This window comes from Tympanuchus pallidicinctus, unplaced genomic scaffold, assembly GCF_026119805.1.
Source record: "Tympanuchus pallidicinctus isolate F22 unplaced genomic scaffold, pur_lepc_1.0 scaffold40, whole genome shotgun sequence".
In the NCBI taxonomy this organism is placed as follows: domain Eukaryota; kingdom Metazoa; phylum Chordata; class Aves; order Galliformes; family Phasianidae; genus Tympanuchus; species Tympanuchus pallidicinctus.
The window spans coordinates 2,360,512-2,380,208 of NW_026294759.1; the positions used below are offsets into that span (position 1 = coordinate 2,360,512).

At 39.5% G+C, this 19,697-nt stretch overlaps 1 protein-coding gene across 2 annotated transcripts in view; it reads right to left on the reverse strand.

The window, feature by feature from the left end:
- The window catches only part of CLCN1 (chloride voltage-gated channel 1), a 60,681-nt gene extending 41,046 nt beyond the window's left edge, over positions 1-19,635 (reverse strand). The window contains exons 1-2 of one of the 2 annotated variants that reach the window (XM_052701784.1): positions 17,141-19,635; positions 10,763-10,835 (exon numbers count right to left, since the gene is read on the reverse strand). In XM_052701784.1, coding sequence (XP_052557744.1) covers positions 10,763-10,834 — 72 coding nt within the window. In that variant the 5' untranslated portion in view covers position 10,835; positions 17,141-19,635. The remainder of the gene's footprint in view (positions 1-10,762; positions 10,836-17,140) is intronic. The other variant, XM_052701786.1, reaches the window with a different exon arrangement.
- Between the last annotated feature and the right edge of the window lie 62 nt (positions 19,636-19,697).

Consider the following 19,697-nt stretch of genomic DNA (forward strand, 5'->3'; position numbering starts at 1 on the left):
CTCTGGATATATACCTCTCTCTCCTGTGTGTGTGATACAAGACAGATGGGCAGGGGTGCTGGGCCGATGCAAGAACTACGCCAGGTACTCAAAGAATCCACAAATGCACACGTGCTTGCGAATCTGGAGAATGCTGTTTGAATGCCTGCACTGGTGAGCTTGTATCTCTCACAAGCAGTGATCTGTCTCTGCCTGTGTCTCTCTGAACCACGTCCTCAGCTTTGCTGCTGGCTGAACCTGAAAAAGTGAAAAGGACGGCTCCCTCAGCCTGGGCAGAGATCCCAGTGGCCAGACAGGAGCAGTGCTGAGCCAGAGCAGCTGTAGGTTACAGCCTCTTTCTTGTCATTCTTTACCTCTCTTAACATGAAGCATCTACACTGAACTTGTATTTAGTTTTGAGATCTTCTGCTCGTACTTCAGACTCAAAGCAGAGCTTGTTTACTTTATCCAGCTGTCAAAGGTACTTCTCCAGTTCTACCCATTACCTTGCTTATGTTTTCAGATCAACAGAGTCCCGAAAGCACAGAGTACTGAGCACAGCACTCACTATCTTTCTAAGCTGCTGCTCTCCAGTAACTGTCAGTTTTCCTCTGTTACACTGTCAGTAATTTCCTGCCATGGTTGCTTTTTATGTATTTTCTTTATTGCTCATCAATTCAAATTTCCACTACCAAGTCCTAGCATTGTCTTTCTAGCAGGACACAGCCATGCAGTATTGTTGTTGTCTGGGAGGTTCCCAACAAACTCAGAGACTTAGAACAGAAATAGCAAAAAATGTAAAAGAAAGAGGATGATCCTGTGCTAGTCACAAACACAGATGGCCTGTAGATATGGCTTTTCTCAATTCCCCAGGCACTTCTAAACCAGTTCTAAGGACTCACAAAAGACTCAAAACCCTCAGTAGGACAGTTCATAGATTGCCCTACAGCTCACAAGAGGAAACATTCAACCTGCTCAAATACTAGTTTCTTCCTTGGGTATTACAGGCACTAGAGGTAGTCCAAAGTGCATTTCTGTGATACGTCCTTCAAGCAGGACACCTTCATCATGGACAAATCTACACTCACAGACCGAAAGAGGGTCTAAGTAAAGAAAATACATATATATAATTTAGAACTCCCACCCAAGATGGGTCTCTTCTCCCGTTAGTGGTCTCCCTCTTCTTCCCCGTTTTCTCTCAGATCCTCCTGTTTCTCTGCCTTTATTCCTTTCTCCTGAATGCTTTTTAGGATGCAGAAATACAGTTCCCAGCTTTTATAGCAAAAGCTCTGATGGTATGGAGGAAGGGATGATTGAAGACCAGCAATTCACTAATGGTCCCATTCCAGGGAGATTTACCACCTGAAATCCCCATGCTATTAATCAACAATGACAAGGCTGACACAGTCATCTGTGCCCTGCCTGTAGAGATGTTATAATAGTTTCTAAGCCTTCTCTCTACACTAGAGCTGTTTTTGTTTCTCTAGCAAATTTATCCAGATCTGGAGTAGTTCACATCCTCACCGTATACAAATCTCTTGGCTCACCAACAGCAGCCTCCTCTGTAGTGAAACGTTTTCAGCTACCACCAAAACTACATGCACAGAAAATATAGGAGATGGTGATCTAGAGCCCTCAAGCACCCCATATTGAGAAAAGATGATTTTTTAGAGGCAAAATTGTTACTCCAAACTGTGTATGCAGAATAGAAAAGCAGTCATTTATGAATAGAGGAAGAATAATACTCCGTGCTTCAGCCAACTTACTCCAAGAGGCCCAAAAGGAAGACAACATACAAGGACACAACATAAAATATAGGTTATGAAACAAAATAAATTGTAAAGGTGAAAGGAAAAAAAAGGAAGTTCTAATGGTGGAAGAAGAGAAAGGTGACGAAAGGAGGACTACTCAGAGGCCATAATAGACAAAGAAAGTATGGAAAGATGTAAGGAGTTGAGATAAAGGATATGAAGTTAGGAGTAACAAGTGTACCTTGCCTAAAGCAGCAGCAACACATGGAGAGTGTTGTAAGAAGGCAGGAAAAGGTTTCAGTGGACATAAGATAAGACAATGTCTAATAGGTGAGAACAAGGTGTTTGAATGGCACATTTCATTAGACAAGATACATTTGGAGGTTTCAAAGAGCTATAGGATATAGTCAGAACTTTGTGAGAGAAAGAATCCTTTGAAAAATGTTTGGAAGAGAGAGGGAGATGGAGAAAAGATAGATTTTATAGTGAAAGGAAGGAAAAGACAATAAAGTAGGGCTTGAACAGAAGAAAAAGTCTGAAATTAAGCTGTGCAACACATTGTAAGTATGGCTGAATACGGATAGATGATGACAGGAACTCACAAAGACGACTTGAAAGAAGGGTTGAATTCACAGTGAAAAATAAAAAGAAAAAACCCAGAAAGGACTTTTAACACTGAAAAGGAATAACATAATATGAAGATATTCAAGAGGACAAGTACTGACTGAAACTAGGATGAACAGAACCCCTCTGACAGAAACAGGGCAGATCTTGAGAATCATCAATTGATAACTAAGGAAAAGATGAGGTAACCAGAAGAAAGGAAGGATGAAGAAAAATAGACCTCACAATTTTAAGTGGATAAACTCTTCCAGGAAAATGAAGTCACTAACAGGAAAGAAGAAGCCGTTGAAGTAGGAGTTGTAATAGATGAACCTGGAAGGAAACGTGAACAGATCATGGTATGACATGATGACACTGTGATATGACATGGTATGACGTTGTGATATGCTATCAACTAGGAAATATGGTGTGAGCTCTAGAGGGGCAGACCGAGGTCCCTGCTCCAGAAACAACTGTGACAGAGCACAGAGCATTGCGTGAATGCTGGGTCAGATAATTCGAAACAAAGCCATATATATGTTGATGTTGCTACCTAAGATGGATGACTCGTTAATTTGAGTTGCCTTATCTTACACTGCAGTGTCATCACAGTTTGGAACTGGGAGTGAAAAGAACAAGTAGAGAGAACCTTCACAAACTCAGTGGAAAGAGGAAGATACAGAAAAACAGGTGAAAGAGGATAGCAAATCTAGGTTTTATAAATTGATCCCAACATCTCAACTCATTCAGAACTTTAAAGTGAACATATCTAGATGTCTTGGTGAGCTCTCCAGTCAAAATCAGCAGGGTTCAAAACTTGAAGATTCACACCAGTGATTAAAACAAGATTACTGTATATTTTTTTAACACAGAGAAAACTCCAAACATATGACAGACAGTACAGCAATGAATATAAGAGAACAGACTCTTTAGCAGAGTCTGTGGTGATAGGATAAATAGAAATGGTTTCAAACTTAAAGTGGGGAGATTTAGGCTGGATATAAGGAAAAAGTCTTTTACAGTGAGGATGGTGAGGCATTGGATCTGGTTGTCCAGGATATGGTGGAAGCCCTGTCCCTCGAGACATTCAAGCTCAGGTTGGACTAGGCTCTGAGAGTCTGACCTAGCTGTGTCTGATCTAGCTCCCTCAAAGCAGGGGAGTTGGACAAGGGCACCTTTAAAGGTCCCTTCCAACTGTAAGTATTATATGATTCTATATGCAATTCTCTCCCATGCACTGCGATCTTCTAAATTCTTGCTTCTAAGTCCATCTTGGTCGCGATAAACACTGTGACTTTCTGATCTGCTAAAATTTTGTGCTGACACTCCTTTGTTTAGGAGCATGTTCTATACTTCTAAGGCATGGCTGCTGTCTAATGCTCCTTCCCTAAAGCTCACTTTCTTCAATTGCAACCCTCAATTCTCTCCAATGCGCAGCACCACATAAGTCTCTACCAAGTCTCTACAGTGGCTCTCCAAAGCAAGAAAGCAAGATGTGCTTCATTGGCAGGGTAGGATATAACTGTCTTGGCTTAAAATAAACTGAGTACAAATTAAATATGCACAGTGTGTATGCAAGAATCAAAAAGATGATTCTAAAAGAAGAAATAAAAATTAAAATTAGGCTGCATGTTGATAGGGAGCAGAAGACTTTTTACATCTGCATTAGGTACCTAAAAGCAACTGAAAACAGTAAAACATACAAGACACTCAATGCACTGTTTAAAGTGGGTTTAGTGGATCTGTTTATTTTCTGTGAAGAAACGCTGCATTAACAAACACTGAAGTAGTGTTTCAAGATGAAATAATCAGCTTGGCAGCATTTTTAGCAGAAGAGACTAAGGAACATCTAGGAAATGCAGTCATCTCTAGTGATCAAAACTCATTAGGGATGCTTAAAAGCTTGTGAACTTTTTATTGTTCCAGGATGGAGAATCTACAGATTCTGGGTGACTGCACTTTACCTCTCCACCTAAATGACAGGCTCTGATTGCAAATAGTGAATATCTCCTAATAAGCCACCTGCACCATGCCCTAGCATTTTATTGTAAGAAAAAATCATCCTTCAGAGGTGAGAGGCAGTCCATGCCCTGAAGATGATTTATATTTTTCTTCTCCTCCTTCCTACAGATTGACTGTTGCACAAGTAAAATTAATATATGTACATTCAATCTGTTAGTCATACAATTATACTGATTAGAAGCACCAGGACTAACATGAAGAAAATGCAATCATGAGCTGTACAGAACCAGGCTGGCACAAGCTATGCTTGGGCTGTTAATTTTATATAAGACTTGGCACATTTCAAGAGAAGACTCCTGCCTACATGAACTATGGCCAACTAGGAAAAAAAAAGATGAGATTAAAGAAAAAAAAAATTAGGAGGCAGATTGACTTATAAAGCAAAATTTTCTAAAATTACTTTTAGAAAAACGTAAGGTTTTAAGGACATGTTAGAAATATATTTTGAGCCAGCAGTGTGCTCTTGCAGCTCGGAAAGCAAATGGTATCCTGGGCTCCATCAGAAGAGGGGGGGCCAGCAGGGGCAGGAAGGTGTCTGTCCCCCTCTACTCTGCCCTTTCTGAGACCCCATCTGGAGTACTGTGTCCAGGTCTGGGGCCCCCAGAATGAGAAAGACAGGGAGCTGTTAGAGATGGTCCAGAGGACGGCCATAAAGGTGATCAGAGGGCTGGAGCACCTTCCCTGCAAAAACAGGCGGAGGGAGCTGGGCTCGTTCAGCCTGGAGAAGAGAAGGCTACAAGGATTACATAGAGGGGATTATACAAAGGAGGGGAATCAACTTCTTGCAAGGGTAGACAGTGATAGGACAAGGGGGAATTGTTTTAAGCTCAAGAAGAGAAGGTTTAGTCGGATGTCAGTGGAAGTTTTTCACAGAGAGAGAGGTAAGATGCTGGAACAGGTTGCCCAGAGAGGCTGTGGAAGCTCCATCTCTGGAGGTGTTCAAGATCAGGTTGGATGAGGCACCTGGTCAAATACCAGATCTGGAGGTTGATGGTCCTAGCTGTGGCAGGAGGGTTGGAACTTGATGATCTTTGGAGTCTCTTCCAACCCAAACTATTCTTTAATACCAACCATTCTATGTTTGAGCTAGGATTTGCCATGAAGACAGTGCCTTGAGAATGGACAGACAACTCTGGGAGGCGATGGCTAGGATTAGAGGTATATAAGGGAAAAAAGCCAATTAATTTCATTTTCCTGATACTCATTCAAATTTTAAATGCTTGAAAAGGCATTTCTTTGAGATCCTAGAATCTATTAATGTCTCTGAAAAAGAGATTACACTACTGGCTTAGGAGACTGGCTTAAGAAAAAGGCAAGTTGAAACTGATGGCTGTGATTTGTTAGGTACTGGAGCTAACGATCTAAAAACTTGATGCAACAAAAAGTCATTTTCAGGCAGCTCAGCACTTTGATCCGTTTGATTAATGAACAGGAATGTTCAAAAAGGTGGCAGGAGCACACCTAGAAATGAGGAAAGGGGCTGTCATAGACTATCACAGACAATCACTTTTTCTCAGTAACACTTCAGTCTTGCTTATATTTTAGTTTCACTTCTGTAATTGTACTACTAGAGCACATGCTATAAACAGCTCATGAATTTCATGGATGCCAAATACTATTTGTTTTGACTTTAATCATGTGCCCTATCCTGTCTCAATAGATATAAATGATGCCAATATGGAAATTATAACACAGACATGTTATCACTACCACGTAATATTTTTAAGTACCCTACATAGTCAAATTTATGCTAATACATTTTGTACAATTTTGACTAAGTTTCCTGTTTCCCTTCTCCTGTCCAACTGCACCTAAACATACAAGTACACCTAGCCTTTCTGTACATACAAGTCTTGTCGCCTCCTGCTGTCTTCCTTATTTCCTGTAAAAGAATCCCTAATAGTAATGTGAGATAAAGATGAAGGCAAGCAGTAGGAAGTTCTCATGGCAGACAAAAAATAAATCCATCACCAACAATAGCAAAGCAAATCCCTGTGGAAATAATCCGTCCTGTTATCACTGACTGCTGTTACAGGGATGACAGCGAGAGCCAGCATAAGAGACACTGGGCTGTCTCCCTCTTTAATCAGTTCCCTGCTATGACTTTTAGGTGTTGGGGAAAGGGAAGAAGAACTGCATGTAGCAAATGCCACGTTTTGTCAGGAAGGCTGCAGAAAGTCTTTTCCCTGTGGAACTCATTAAACTGAAGCTGCTGTATGTGTATCAGTAAGAACCAATTTTGACTGTCACAAGGAAGTAGGTGCAAAAGACTTCCAAGGCATGAAAGAGCAATAGCCTGCAGCTATTGAAGAGACAGGTATAGATAGGATTTCAAGTAGTCTGGTATTTCAAGCCTAGAACAACACAAGTCAGCAGAAGTGGCAGGAAGTTTCCTACAATTAGTACTATGTCTTCTACACAATGGGCTGACGTTTATTATCCAGGTCATTTGAAAATAATAAACTTAGAACAAAAAAATGGACAGTGTCCAAAGTCAGCAGAGTCACAACGAAAACAGGCCAATAAAAACAAAAATGCAGAGGAAGAAAACTGGGAATTTTTCTATAGTTCTTTTAACTTGAGAACTGAGATAAGCTCTAGAAGCTGCTGAATTCTGATTGTTTATGGGAAATTACTGAATTTTGGATGTCTTCTGTGTATGTTTAATAACATTGCTCACAGCCTTGACCTTATGCATTGCTCACTGCGCATAGTCAGGAAAAATCAGTGAAAGTATTTGTGGACTTCAAGAAATTTTTCAATCCTTTCTGAAGTCCATTATACTTTCAAGAATTGAAGAGGAAAAGGTTAATTGTCAGGCTAGAGATAGATCTCCTCTCTCAATAAAACTCATCAATTGACCAGTGAGCTTGTAGGCCCATCATAACTTTTTCAGCTATCTTGAAAGACTGACAAAAATTATTCCTTGAGGGTACTGACTTTAAAGGTTACTTCTCTCCTACTTGAAAAGAATATTGTAATTCTTATTTTAAGACATCTTATGCTATTCCTATTCTACTAGCCCTAAAAAGTGAATTCCTAAGTGCCTTTAACTTTCATTTATCCCTCCATTTGGTATACAGAAAGGATGGAAAACTTACCTAATTTTAAGTTTTACCTCTATGGAAATCAAGCTTCTATTAGTTTTTCTTTCTCTCTGTATTTTAGATTCTTGGCCAATTCTAGCATACGAAATTCTGACATATGTGGACAAGTTGAGGGAGCTGTATTTGCTCAGCCTTTAAAAGAAATGGCTGTAGGGAGTACGGAGGGATGTAACAGCAGTCTCTCTCTACCTGAATAGGATGGGCTGGAAAAAACATCAGAGTCAGACTTCTCAGAGGAACGCAACAGAGGACAGGACAAAAAAGGTATGTCAGAATGTGTAAAAAAGAAGCACATACACATCCACCCTCTCTTGAGGGTAATTCAGCTCAGGAACACATGTCCAGAAGGGCTAGGGAATCTTCCATCCTAGACATGTTCAGAACTTGCTTGGACAAGGCCAGGGACAATCTGATCTAGAGTTGGAATGAACCCTGCTGTGAGCAAGGCTTTGGATTAGAGACCATTAGAGGCCCATGCAACTTACAATTTTTTTCTGAGTCTCATGGTACACACATACCATACAGACATCTACCCTATTACTCACTTAAGTGAGTAGAGTTTTTTCTTCCTTTTGAGGGAAGATCTCCAGTAAGGCTGGTACACTCCTTGCTTTGGGCACTGTGCACTGCAGGAGATCTTCAGTAATTGACATGCCAAGCTTAATTACTGCAGGGGCAGAAAAAAATCATCTACTTTAGTTGCTTTATGGGTGTCTCAGATAAAGCAGTAATAAAGCAGTAAAATAATAAAGTATATTATATATATATACATATATAAATTAGTAGTCATACAATAAATGGGTGTACAGTTGTACAATTAATAGGCGTACAGAGGTTAGGCTTAGTAAGCTTATCATGGTGGAAAAATAATAAAAATAAATGGAAACATATCATAGGCTCACAGTAAACTCCACAAGGAGCAATCTCCAGAAAGAGATCCTTCCTCAGTGCCAGTCAGTACTTAAATGGGGTCTAAGAGAGGTGCAGCCAGGCTGCACCCCTTCGGTTAACACAGGTGAATTGCCTTCACCTTCATATATAGTATATATGTATATACTATATATATACTTTATATAGTACTATATTAGTATTATAATAGTATTTGCCATTATAAATAATAAATAAAATGACATTTGCACAGAGAGAGAATGAGAGTGTGAAGTCACCAGAAGAAATAGAAGAGCAGGACTTGGAAGAAAGTTATATATTCATGGAGTCAAAACCAAGAACAGAGCTGAATCTCAAGAGATGCTACATAGAACAGGAAGAACTTTGCAGGCATTGTATAAGTTTCCAGTTCCATGCTGGAGATAAGGTTATAACACATGTCAAATGAAATTGTGATTAACATCAGCTTGTCCCCGTGCCTTTGTTGCTCACAGGCAATATAAAGGGTGCAAAGATCACGAGGTGTTGCTGCTAATTATAAGGAATCCAGAAAACATGTTGAAGACATAAAAGCAAGACCTTTGTGGCAAGACCACTTGGACACACATTTCATACCTAATTTTGCCACACTGATCACTACAATCCTGTCCTCTTTTGACCTATAGTCTTGAGTGCAGGGGAACATGATCAGTGTACTATATCAGCTGCTGCTGCACATTCAGATCTTCTTGGAAGTGCATTAACACCTTTAGCATCTGTGTTCTGATACTAGGTCTGCAATGTCAATTTTATGAGAAGGCCTTCCTCAGCAGTATCAGTCCTATGGAGTGTCTGGCCTTAACTATGAATTTTACTTCCACCCTGTACTGAAGAGCTACACTAGATATGAGAGGCAGATATCATCAGAAAAGCAGGAAGTCATCACTTCCTGGTGGAGTTGATACCTGGTACCATCTACAACTACTCAATAATATATCTTTCACCTTACATCCAAATGGAGGAGATCAGGTGGAGCCACTGCTGCTCAGACAGCATCTGCATTGTACACTGGCACATCTCACAGACACTGGGTTGTTGTCCATCCCAGACAATCATCTATTCTCTGTGAGGGCTGTTGACATCTCACTGGCCTACTGCCCATTTTAAAATGGACATTGTAGTGCCTGTGGGAAGACCATGAGAAACTTCAGTCTGGAAAGCATACTGTCAGATGATACACTGTTCTGGAATTAGCAGTGTCAATCCCACAATTTTAAAGATTCAGTAGCAAAATATCATCAGCTAACAACTGTTAATTCTCTTTAGACAAAATCCATTTACAACAGATCCAAGCACACAGACCTGGAGAAGTGGGGAGAAAGAGAGAATGCTATACTCACAGAAAGGGGTTGTGTTGGAAATAAAAGCTCTTTGTGAGAGGACAGAAAATCATTGGGAAAGGATTTGGAAAGGATGTGGTATAGCATCTCAGGGTGTTTTGTGAACACATTATACTAAAATCACGATACATACTTACTGTGATGATGTCAGGTTTTTTAAGGTATTTGAAGTTAGGTGGTTGAACAGAATATAAACACACAAGGCTTTAGGAAACAGCACATCAAGAGATAATAAGCAAGTTATACACAGTGAGAATCTTGCTACCAACTGAGCAAATATGAACGCCCTTTCTTTCCTAGGACCAGCACTTTGGAATGAAAGAGTAATTCAGTAACTGCCTGTCCCTTGGGGTTCTGTTTCCTAAGATCCTTCCAAGATAGAAGAATGGGTCAGAGCACACAAAAACTGACCCAAATGGGTCCTTTAGGTAGTTGCTGGTAGTGCCTCACAAACTTAAACTGTCCTGACTTATGCTTCAAGAATGGTTTTTCTTTGATACAGTTGCACCTGTGGGTAACTTCATAGCCCACTAGTTAGTATTAGAGCAGTGATGGAATAAGGATGACAATAAGGATGGCTCAGGATTAGTGATTGAGGGTGAAAGATACCTAACTCTTGCAGACATTGACTATGAGCTTGTGGTAAAGAGCTATTAGTCAGGTTGCAATATCCCACATTAATTGAGCTGTAACCAGTAAATGCTGCCTGTCACACTGTGCACCTGATTAATCACAAGCCAATAATGCAAAAGACCTTGAACTTCCCAGTCTCCCTTATTCTCACTTTTCCAGACAGTTTCAATGTCTGGTCATTTACCTTTTGATATAAGATCAGTATGCATAAAGGTACATACAGAAAGTTAGAGATATAATATAAGTTAAAAGAAAAAAAAAGAAACTCTTTAGGGGTCACAGGAGTAAGAGTAGTCCTGACAGCCTTTGGAAGGCAGAGAAGAGGCAGTCTTGAAAAGAGAGGACATACAGTAGTTCAAGATTTTTTTAGTGCTGGCTGAAACCTTCACAGATTACTTACAATTGTGAGTGGCATAAAAGGATAACCATGTTCTCCTTCCTGCACTAGTTCTGCTGTGTCTGGCCTTAGCATTCTGGAAGGTAAATTGATAGAAAAACATTCATGATTTTATGTGGTTAACTTCCCTGTGTCGTGCTCTAAATGAGTTCACCACGGGTCAGGGAAGCAGCATTCAAAATGTCCTGCATGTGCCAGTCAATAGATCATCTCAGTTATAATGTATACCCTCAAAGGAAGAATTAACACACATACTTAGGCAAGAGGAGAACTTTACTTAGCTCTTGCTTAACCTTCCCAGTGGAAAGATTTTAGTATCTATGGAATAGATATGGTATATGTGTGACTCGCCACTGTTAAGACTAATTGGTGTCACTTCAGTCTCAACTTGAGGGTCAAATCTGAGGGTTTACAAAGAAGGTTCTTAATCACTGGTAATGTTTTTAAGCACGAGACAGTATTCTTGAACAGTGCTTCCTTATCAATGTAGAAGAGAACATACTGCCTGTAATTTACCTATTTTCAAAGCTGCAAGTGGTTGCTTGCTTTGCAAAGATACAGGTTCCACACATGCGCTGTGCAACAAATACAGTGAAGGTGCCATGTATTCTAATCTACTCTTAATGCCCATGGATAACAGTCAAATATTAATGAAACTTTTATAAATATTTTGTGGAAATGAATGACTTTCAATCACAACAGACACTTGGTTCCTTTAAGGGCACATAAGAATCAACTAATTCACCAGGCTGGAGCAACAAATGTTGTACAGATAGATGGTTCAGTATTAACAATATAAGCAAATCTGTTAACCTAGTAATATCCTTAGTAGCGTCCACAGATTGAACTGCGTGTTGCAGTAACAGCTTACGGAAAATCTTTGCCACTCCTGTGTTCAACTTATATCACCTGCAGCATTATGAAACACAAAAGATAATATGCTATCACAGCAGTGAAATTTGGGTTCCCAGGTTACTTGATAGTTAATCACTATGTGATTGGTAAGCTTCTAAGTGGTAAATGAAAACAGTTTAGGTAAGCAGATTCAGATAAGGTAGCATTCAACATGAATAGTCTATGCCTGTCCTCTCTGCATTAACACCACAGAGTTATTGTTGCATCATGCAGGTATTTGGAAGATGTTCTGTCAATACTAACAGTAGAAACTTCAGTAGCAGCTTCTTGCAGCTTCAATAAATCAAACATTAACACTAACACGTTTATTCTGTCTACCTGCAGTTTTTGTACAAATCATGCAAGTTGTCTGCTGTGATTTGTACAGATTCACAGCTGTAGCCAAGGATTTTGTACTTGCTTTGCGATATTAAGGCATTATTTCTCATATACTATACCTTGTGTGCCACCTGCTGTACAACTTGGGCAGAAATCTCTGTATTCCAGTTTCTGCCACTCCCAACCAGTGTTTACAGTTTTGCTAGCAGCAGGCCTAACTTTCTGAAATATCAGGAATGCTAGTGAAAGTGGATTTTACCTTTGCCCCCCAGATTAGTCTGGAATACTTTAACCTGCTATGCTGCCAAATTACCATGTAAACATTAGCTATCAAGATAACAACATGTAAAAAACTTGTAGCACACAGCTATCCATCCTACTTAGATTTCAAATACATGCGGGATGCCTTATGTCATTTACACGCAGGCAGGTTATTTCACTTTTGCTAGCACAAAATCAGTGGCAAGGATTAGACTGGTCAGCATCCTGACAGCTCATGACATTTTTTTCTTGGGCTGCAGGTCTATGCGGCTCTTGGAAAAGCTTAAATTATATAGCACTATAAGCAAGGAATGCATAGCCTGTGAGAAGAGGATGAAGGAGCTGTGTTTTTTCACCCAAGAGCAGAGGTGAAGCTGTCTGACAGTACAGAGGAGATGAAGCCAGACTCTACTGAGACAAGCACAGGGAATGCACAAGAGATAAAAGAGGTAACAGCCATGGCTTTCAACAAGGGAAAGATCTGTGACTAAGGAGTTGGACTGGATACTGCAAGAGGCTCCTTCTCATCTTAAATCTATGGGGTTTTTTTTGTGGTTTTTTTTTTTTTTTTTTTTTTTTTTTTTTTGAGATAAAAATGAAATACTGGCAGACAAACAAATTATTAATAGAATTGTAAATACCAGCTCTGCTAGCCATATAAATTCTTCAGGTAGCTGTTAGATCTCACAGCAGAGCTTACAGCCACAGCAAAATATATGCCAATTTCCTATTCCCATGTTTTAAACAGCTAAGGCAGATATGAACACCTCTCCCATGCAGTGATAGACAGAGTACTGCTTTGTTGTTTGTGGGAGAGATTCAAGTGGGCTGGATAGTGCAGCTATCCTCACAATGCCTCGTGATCTGTCTTTAGGGCCTAGCATTGTAGTGAAGTAAATCTACACTCAGACCAACTTGTGCAGAATCAGTGAATACCATGTGTATTCCAGCTTAGTAAAGTTTTAAAAATTAAGCCATTATTTTAAGAAAAAGCTGGCTTTACAAGGCCCACTTTAATTTTTGTCTTTCTTAGCCGTCCTCCTGGGACGTCACAGTGGAAACGTGATTACTTGCAGGGCTTCTGAAACTAGCAATGGATAAGCAAAAAGCAAGCCCTTAACTTCAGCAGATACTAAATACCAGTTTCACTTACAGAAAGCCAGCAAATGGATTTATAGCATCTGTCAATCTCAGCAGAGGCTACTCTGTAAGGCAACAAGTACTTCCAGTATACAAGAGGTGACTCCCTCCCAGACCTTGCCAAGAATGAATACGAGAAGCCAAAAATTACTCCCTAATTACAGTAAGAGATGATCCTTAAATGCCTGCACTTTCAATCACACAGCAAGTAACTGAAAACTTCCTTTTTTCCTTTTCTAATATAATTGTCAGGAGCCTATGTCTTGCCCTGTAGAGTATAAACCTGTATTCATCTGCCTCATTTGCCATCTCTAGCTTTAGAATTAGCAGTATGTACAGCAGAATCTGCATAAATCTCATGACCTCATTTGTCCAGACTCCTCGTCCTTCTAATATTACTTTGTGTATGATCGATAATAACTTCAAAAAAAAAAAAAAGAGGAGGAGGGACTGCCAAGGATCCCCCATGCCTTGGGACAGCACAGGGGAATAATCACATGGGATATTTTTGGAACAGATGGCAGTGACCTGACGAAGGCACAGAAAAAAAACACAGCTGTGAAACCTAACACTTGGCTTCATGTACAGAGAGCAGAAGCATCAGAGAAACAAACAGGAGATGCAGCAGAAGACGAGTAAGAGAAAGGTATTTGAGGATAACAAGAGAATCATGAAAGAGTAAATGACAGAGGTAACAAAAGACACAGAAAATAAATGTCTTAAAAAGAACATGGTAGAGAAACAAAAGACAGCTGGTATATAAGAAACTGAATAAAGTGGCCATGTTATATAAATAAGCCAAGATGCTTTTACCACAGAAGGGTCTGAAGGGCAAGAAACGGCCGGCTGACTCATCAGATCTCTTATTTAGGTGATTTGTGACCTCAAAGGCTAACCAGCAATAGCTTCGTCTACCATCTCACCTCTTCCCAAGGTACAAAGACTTTATAAGCAACTTCAATACTGGATTGTGACAGTGCAGTAGATTTTCTACAACAGAAAAACAGCAATCATTCCTGCAGTCTTTAAAGCCAGGCAATGACCTACCCTTTCTTTGACTAAATGCCAGTGTACCCAGAGAGCAGTGACTTTTATTTATGAAAAAGTTTGTAGCATTAGTTTGGCATTGACCTTATGCGCTCTGCTATTCTTCCTTCACTAGGTAAGAAAAAAATAACATGACTAACAATATGGAGTGAACAGTGATAATGACGATGCTTGATAGGAGCATGTTCCCAAAGTTAGTATTTTAAGGCATAAATTGCTAAGACATTCAGATCTCAAAAGTATCTGGGATCCATTCGAGACACCTTCATCCAGAATTGCAATGTCATATTCACTTGCTACCAAATCATTATAACTGATCTTCATTTCTCTTGTTTTGAGAAATATTTCATTCTTCGTCAAGGTTAGTGATTCAGCACCTACCTATCACTAAAGCCTGATTAGATCCAGTAATTATCTGCTTGATACCTATCTTGAATTCAACTAAAGAGCAAAATGTTTTGAGTTTAACCATGCAGACACTTGAAGGATCAAACAACTACCATTTGCTACAAATTCCTGTCCTGTTCAGAATCTATGCTCTCACTGGCAAATATTTGAAACAAATTTATGAGTAAATGAAGACCATGGAATACATTGACTTGCTTTCTTTCCTGAATAACTGCTTAATAACCTGTATATAATCTGCCAATGAAGACTTGCCTTTTACCAAATTATATGGATTATACTCTTCAAATTAAGAAGATCTAATGCTAGTCATCTCTTCCCGCAAGCCTGCAGGAAAACTGGCACTGACTCTGACTAGTCTAGTTCTAAATTAAATAAAAAAGTGAAATGTCTAAGGACTCACGAGTTTGTTACAGCTTTAGAAGAAGTATAGCTTTTGCATCTTTCACAAACTTGTTCTTTCTACTACCACTTTTGTTCAATTTTGTTGCATTTCCTTACAGTTTAGTACTGCATGCAATTTGATCAGCTCAGCAACCAACTCAGTACAATTTTTCATCTCAGAACTTGTTCTCCTTCCAGAAATCTTACAACATTCTATCCTGTGTGTATGGGAACTGTTGATCATGGCCTGAACCTGATTGACCACCTGAGGCAGAGTCAGCCACAGGAGCACAGGTGAAGGCAATTCACCTGTGTTACCCCAAGGGGTGCAGCCTGGCTGCACCTCTCCTAGACCCCATTTAAGTGCTGACTGGCACTGAGGAAGGATCTCTTTCTGGAGATTGCTCCTTGTGGAGTTTACTGTCTTTACATACTGCCTATGGCACTAGTAAGCATTTCCATTTATTTTTATTATTTTTCCACCATGATAAGCTTACTAAGCCTAACCTCTGTATACCTACTAATTGTACAGTTGACCTATTGATTGTACACTGTGCAAACAGACCAATGAAATCAGATTATGTTGTGCATTAGGCCCACAGTCTCAGTGTTCTAGTACTAACGTAACTTAGTCCTGACGCTGTGGATGCTACTTTAGATTGGTCTACAGAAACGCAGAACAACAGACATGAAATATTTTATAGTTCAGACCTTCCACTGAAATGAATGACTCTTTCAGCAACATCAGTACTTGCCAATTGATAAGAAGCACTTTCAGTTGAGCAAGAGGTCATGAGGTTGGGTACTTGTGTTGTGTCTATGTAGGTCACTGAGAAACTTATATTCATTATGTAACTCAGGATTTGAAGTCAAGCAGTCAGTCATACAAGGCCTTAGGGTCACTCTACAGATCATAAAATTCTTCACTTGCATGTATTAGTTGATGTACAGGAGAAGTACTCTCTCTGCCTTTACCTTCTGTTCCCACAAGCAACTGTACAATTTGCTTAGTAAACCAATTGTGACATCTTCTACAAAGAAGACCTTTATGTTTTTTTTTGTAGTAGCTCAAAGATATTCATGTTTTCCATACCTCCTATATAGTCTTGTCTACAAACATGGCTATGAAATCTTTGCATGCTCTGACACAAACAGGCCACCACTATATGTTTTCAGAGGCTGGGATTCCACTCATGCTGTTCAGTAGGCAATCTGCAGTATTTGATGCAAATTCTTATTTAAAATATCAGATAAAGTGGTTTCTTAGACGCAGTACAAATTTCTTCCTCAGCTTGTTCAGAGAAGTCTGAGGAATCATGAGGTGATTAAATGAATCTTAGTTCTCAAAGTTGAGATACTTAGATCAGGAAGTGAAGCAACAATCTCCAAATAAATATCCTTAAAACAAAGCAGTGCAAAACCTCGCTAAGATTTGCCTAAAAGATGCCAATAAGAGCATACTCTAGTAGCATGCATTAACATCCAGCAGGGCAGAATTCTATCTCTTCTGAAAGCTGTAATAAAGTAGTGAGAAGTCTGTCCAAGAAAAGCAAACCAATTCACAACAAGCAACTGCCTTTCCATGCAGCTCTGCAGATTGGTTGTCCCTACAAACTCAGCCCTGACTCTTTCTAGCACATTCTTCCTAATCTAGTGAATTCAGTGACAAAATTTTTTCATTCATGGGGATTAAAGATGATTTCCATTTTCTTAATGATAAAAAGAGAAAATGGCCTCATTCTGTCTTAGAGGAAGGCAGTTCTGGGGCATGTGCTCATGCAGAATTTTCACAAATTTTTCCTAATACAAGCAGGGAAGGATATTTGTAGGCAAGAAAAGCTTTTACCCCTTCAGAAGAGAACAAATTACAATGTAGGAAACGCTCTGTCCTTCTGCAGGTATTGTACTCACCAGAGTTTGTTGGTATCGCAATACTTTTGTTGGAGAGGCCTCCCTAGTCATATCCCCAGAGACAACCTTTGTGGAGCAAGGGATGTTCAGGGCAACGTCTTCCCTTCTGCTCTCCACTGCAAAATCATGGAGTGAAGCAGACACAAGGCTTCAGCTAAAATCCCACAGTGCACCCTGGGAGAGAAGGTTACTGGTGAGGGAAAGACAGAGTAGGGAGAGTGTAACCAGAGACTCCCAACCCCTCCTGTTCAATCTGTGCTTGGAAATGGCAGGCGCTTCCCTGCTTTAATCTCCCTCTGCTGCCCTGGCACTGGGACAGCTTAGTAAATTAACAGGAGGTAAGGTTTCCCTTTCCTTTCTCAGGCAGTATTACTCTTCTCTGCATTTAGAAGGGATCTAAAGTGGGACCATAGAAAGAATGGGGGCTAATGACAGAAAGAGACTTTGGAAGAAAGAGGATGGAAATAAAAAAAAATGAACAAAGTTAGGGACAAAAAAAATCTTCCTGCAACCTGAGCAAAATTATTCTACAACTTATTTCGGAGGCAACTTTGAGAAGAGTCATCATCTGAGAAGGCTACTTCTCCCAGCAGTACTTTGAAGACTATTCCTTACATGATTACATGATGTCCTCAACATTTAACACAATTTGACTTCAAGTATACGCATTGTTGCTGACTTCTGGGCCACAGTATCTCACCACATATAAACCATCTTCCTCCCAGTATTCCTACCTCCAAGAATCGTCATTCATTGATATTACCAGCACTTAGTATCATTTCAACTATTCAAATTCTCTTCCCCATTTTCATTCTAAAATTTACCACTCACAGAGGCCACCTCTCCCACCTAATTGCCAAAACCTCCCCACTTAAGCTCAAAACAACAGGTTGCTGCTCTTTCCACAGACACCTGCTGCTTCTTTACCTCTGCTATCTGTCAAGCTTTTCATGGAAATTCTAATACTGGGCTGCAGTACTGGACATACAGGGATCTCATGTTGGTATTTGAGGGATTCTTGAATGTCATCGTGAATCTAGAAAGGGCATGCAAGCCCTTGCACTGCTTTCTTCAATCCTTACCAGCCACAAGGACAAAAGGGAACTTTACTGTCTCTACTTCACACTTTATGAGGCCTGATAATATTGAAACTAGGTACAGGATGAAGAAAACTCTGACTTCATTGTGATGTTAGAAAAAATTCTTTGAGTAAAACTGGCAATAGCAGCAATGGTAGGCCAAATAACATTGTGTATGATCCAGTCCTTGTTCCTAGTGAAAGTTAGCTTCTCCAAGACTAATCCTGGAACTTGATGATTTATAATTTCATTCTTTTCCCTTTAAAGAATGACACTTTCTGTATGTAAACTCTGATGACATCATTGCTTTGTAATGAAGATGATCAATTACATAACAATATTTTCTTTTGCTTGTATTTCAATTTAGTAATTTAGTGATATGATACAGAGAATGTTTTTTACCTGTCTTCAGGGTATGAGCCTGTTGCCCTCTGCAACACAGACAATGTATGTTAGGAATCTCAACCTGGTACGTATTTTATTTTACAAGCTGTTCTACAGATTTTCATCCAAATCTTTTGATGTTTTGAAAATTATGCTTTTTTAAAAGACTATTCTGTACATCCTAATTTTGAAGAAGAGATCAATAATTATTTTTACAGTCAGACTCTTTGAGTATCTATCATTTTTTTATATAAGAGCAAATGGAAACAAAAACACTTCACAGTTACTACAACTGTATTCCTATAATGAATTGCTCCACTAATTAAAATGGTTGTTATGTAAATCAGATTTGTAACTACATCTTGTGAATATCCCATTCACTGTTTTCACTCCTCTTTCAACAAAACAAAAAACATTTTTGACCTTATTCTTTTGGTTTTGAGCCAAAATATGAACAACACAAAACTTTCTTGCTAATCCCACTATTAAAGGCATTAATTAAACTGTGTCAGTAGCTTAAATTTACTTATCTAAAAATACAAACATCTTTTATATTACTAGTAACAGTTTCAGCACAGATAGGTTTTCCACTGAACACTGCTAGAATTCTTGTACCAGCACTAGGTACTATTGAAAAACCAGTATACTTTTTTTCATGAAAAGAGATGTCACAGCTGAGAGTAAAAAACAGCTCCTAGTGGATCTGAATACTGGGATTTATTCTGGAAGTAATGAGAACAGAACTTTTATTTTCTTATCTCACACACTCACTGGCTTCCACCCTGCATCACACAGGTACATTATCTCAATTCCCAGAAGTGATCTCACTGCTGATTTCTAAAGGTGGGCCAGCTGCACAGCTGCTTGTAGTAACCTGTCTTGGACACAACAGGTCAAGGTCTCTCATAATAGTTTCCCTGTAGCAATCTGATCCCCCTCATCTTCCCCCACATTCATCTCCTTTCTGGGTCCTTCCCCCCACAAGCAGCCCATACGAGTTCCAGCTAGCAAGCAGCAGAATTCTGCCCAAGAGTTCAAAAGTGCCTCAGGGAGCTATTACCTTCAGAAATTATGCAACATTCTCCTTATAGAAG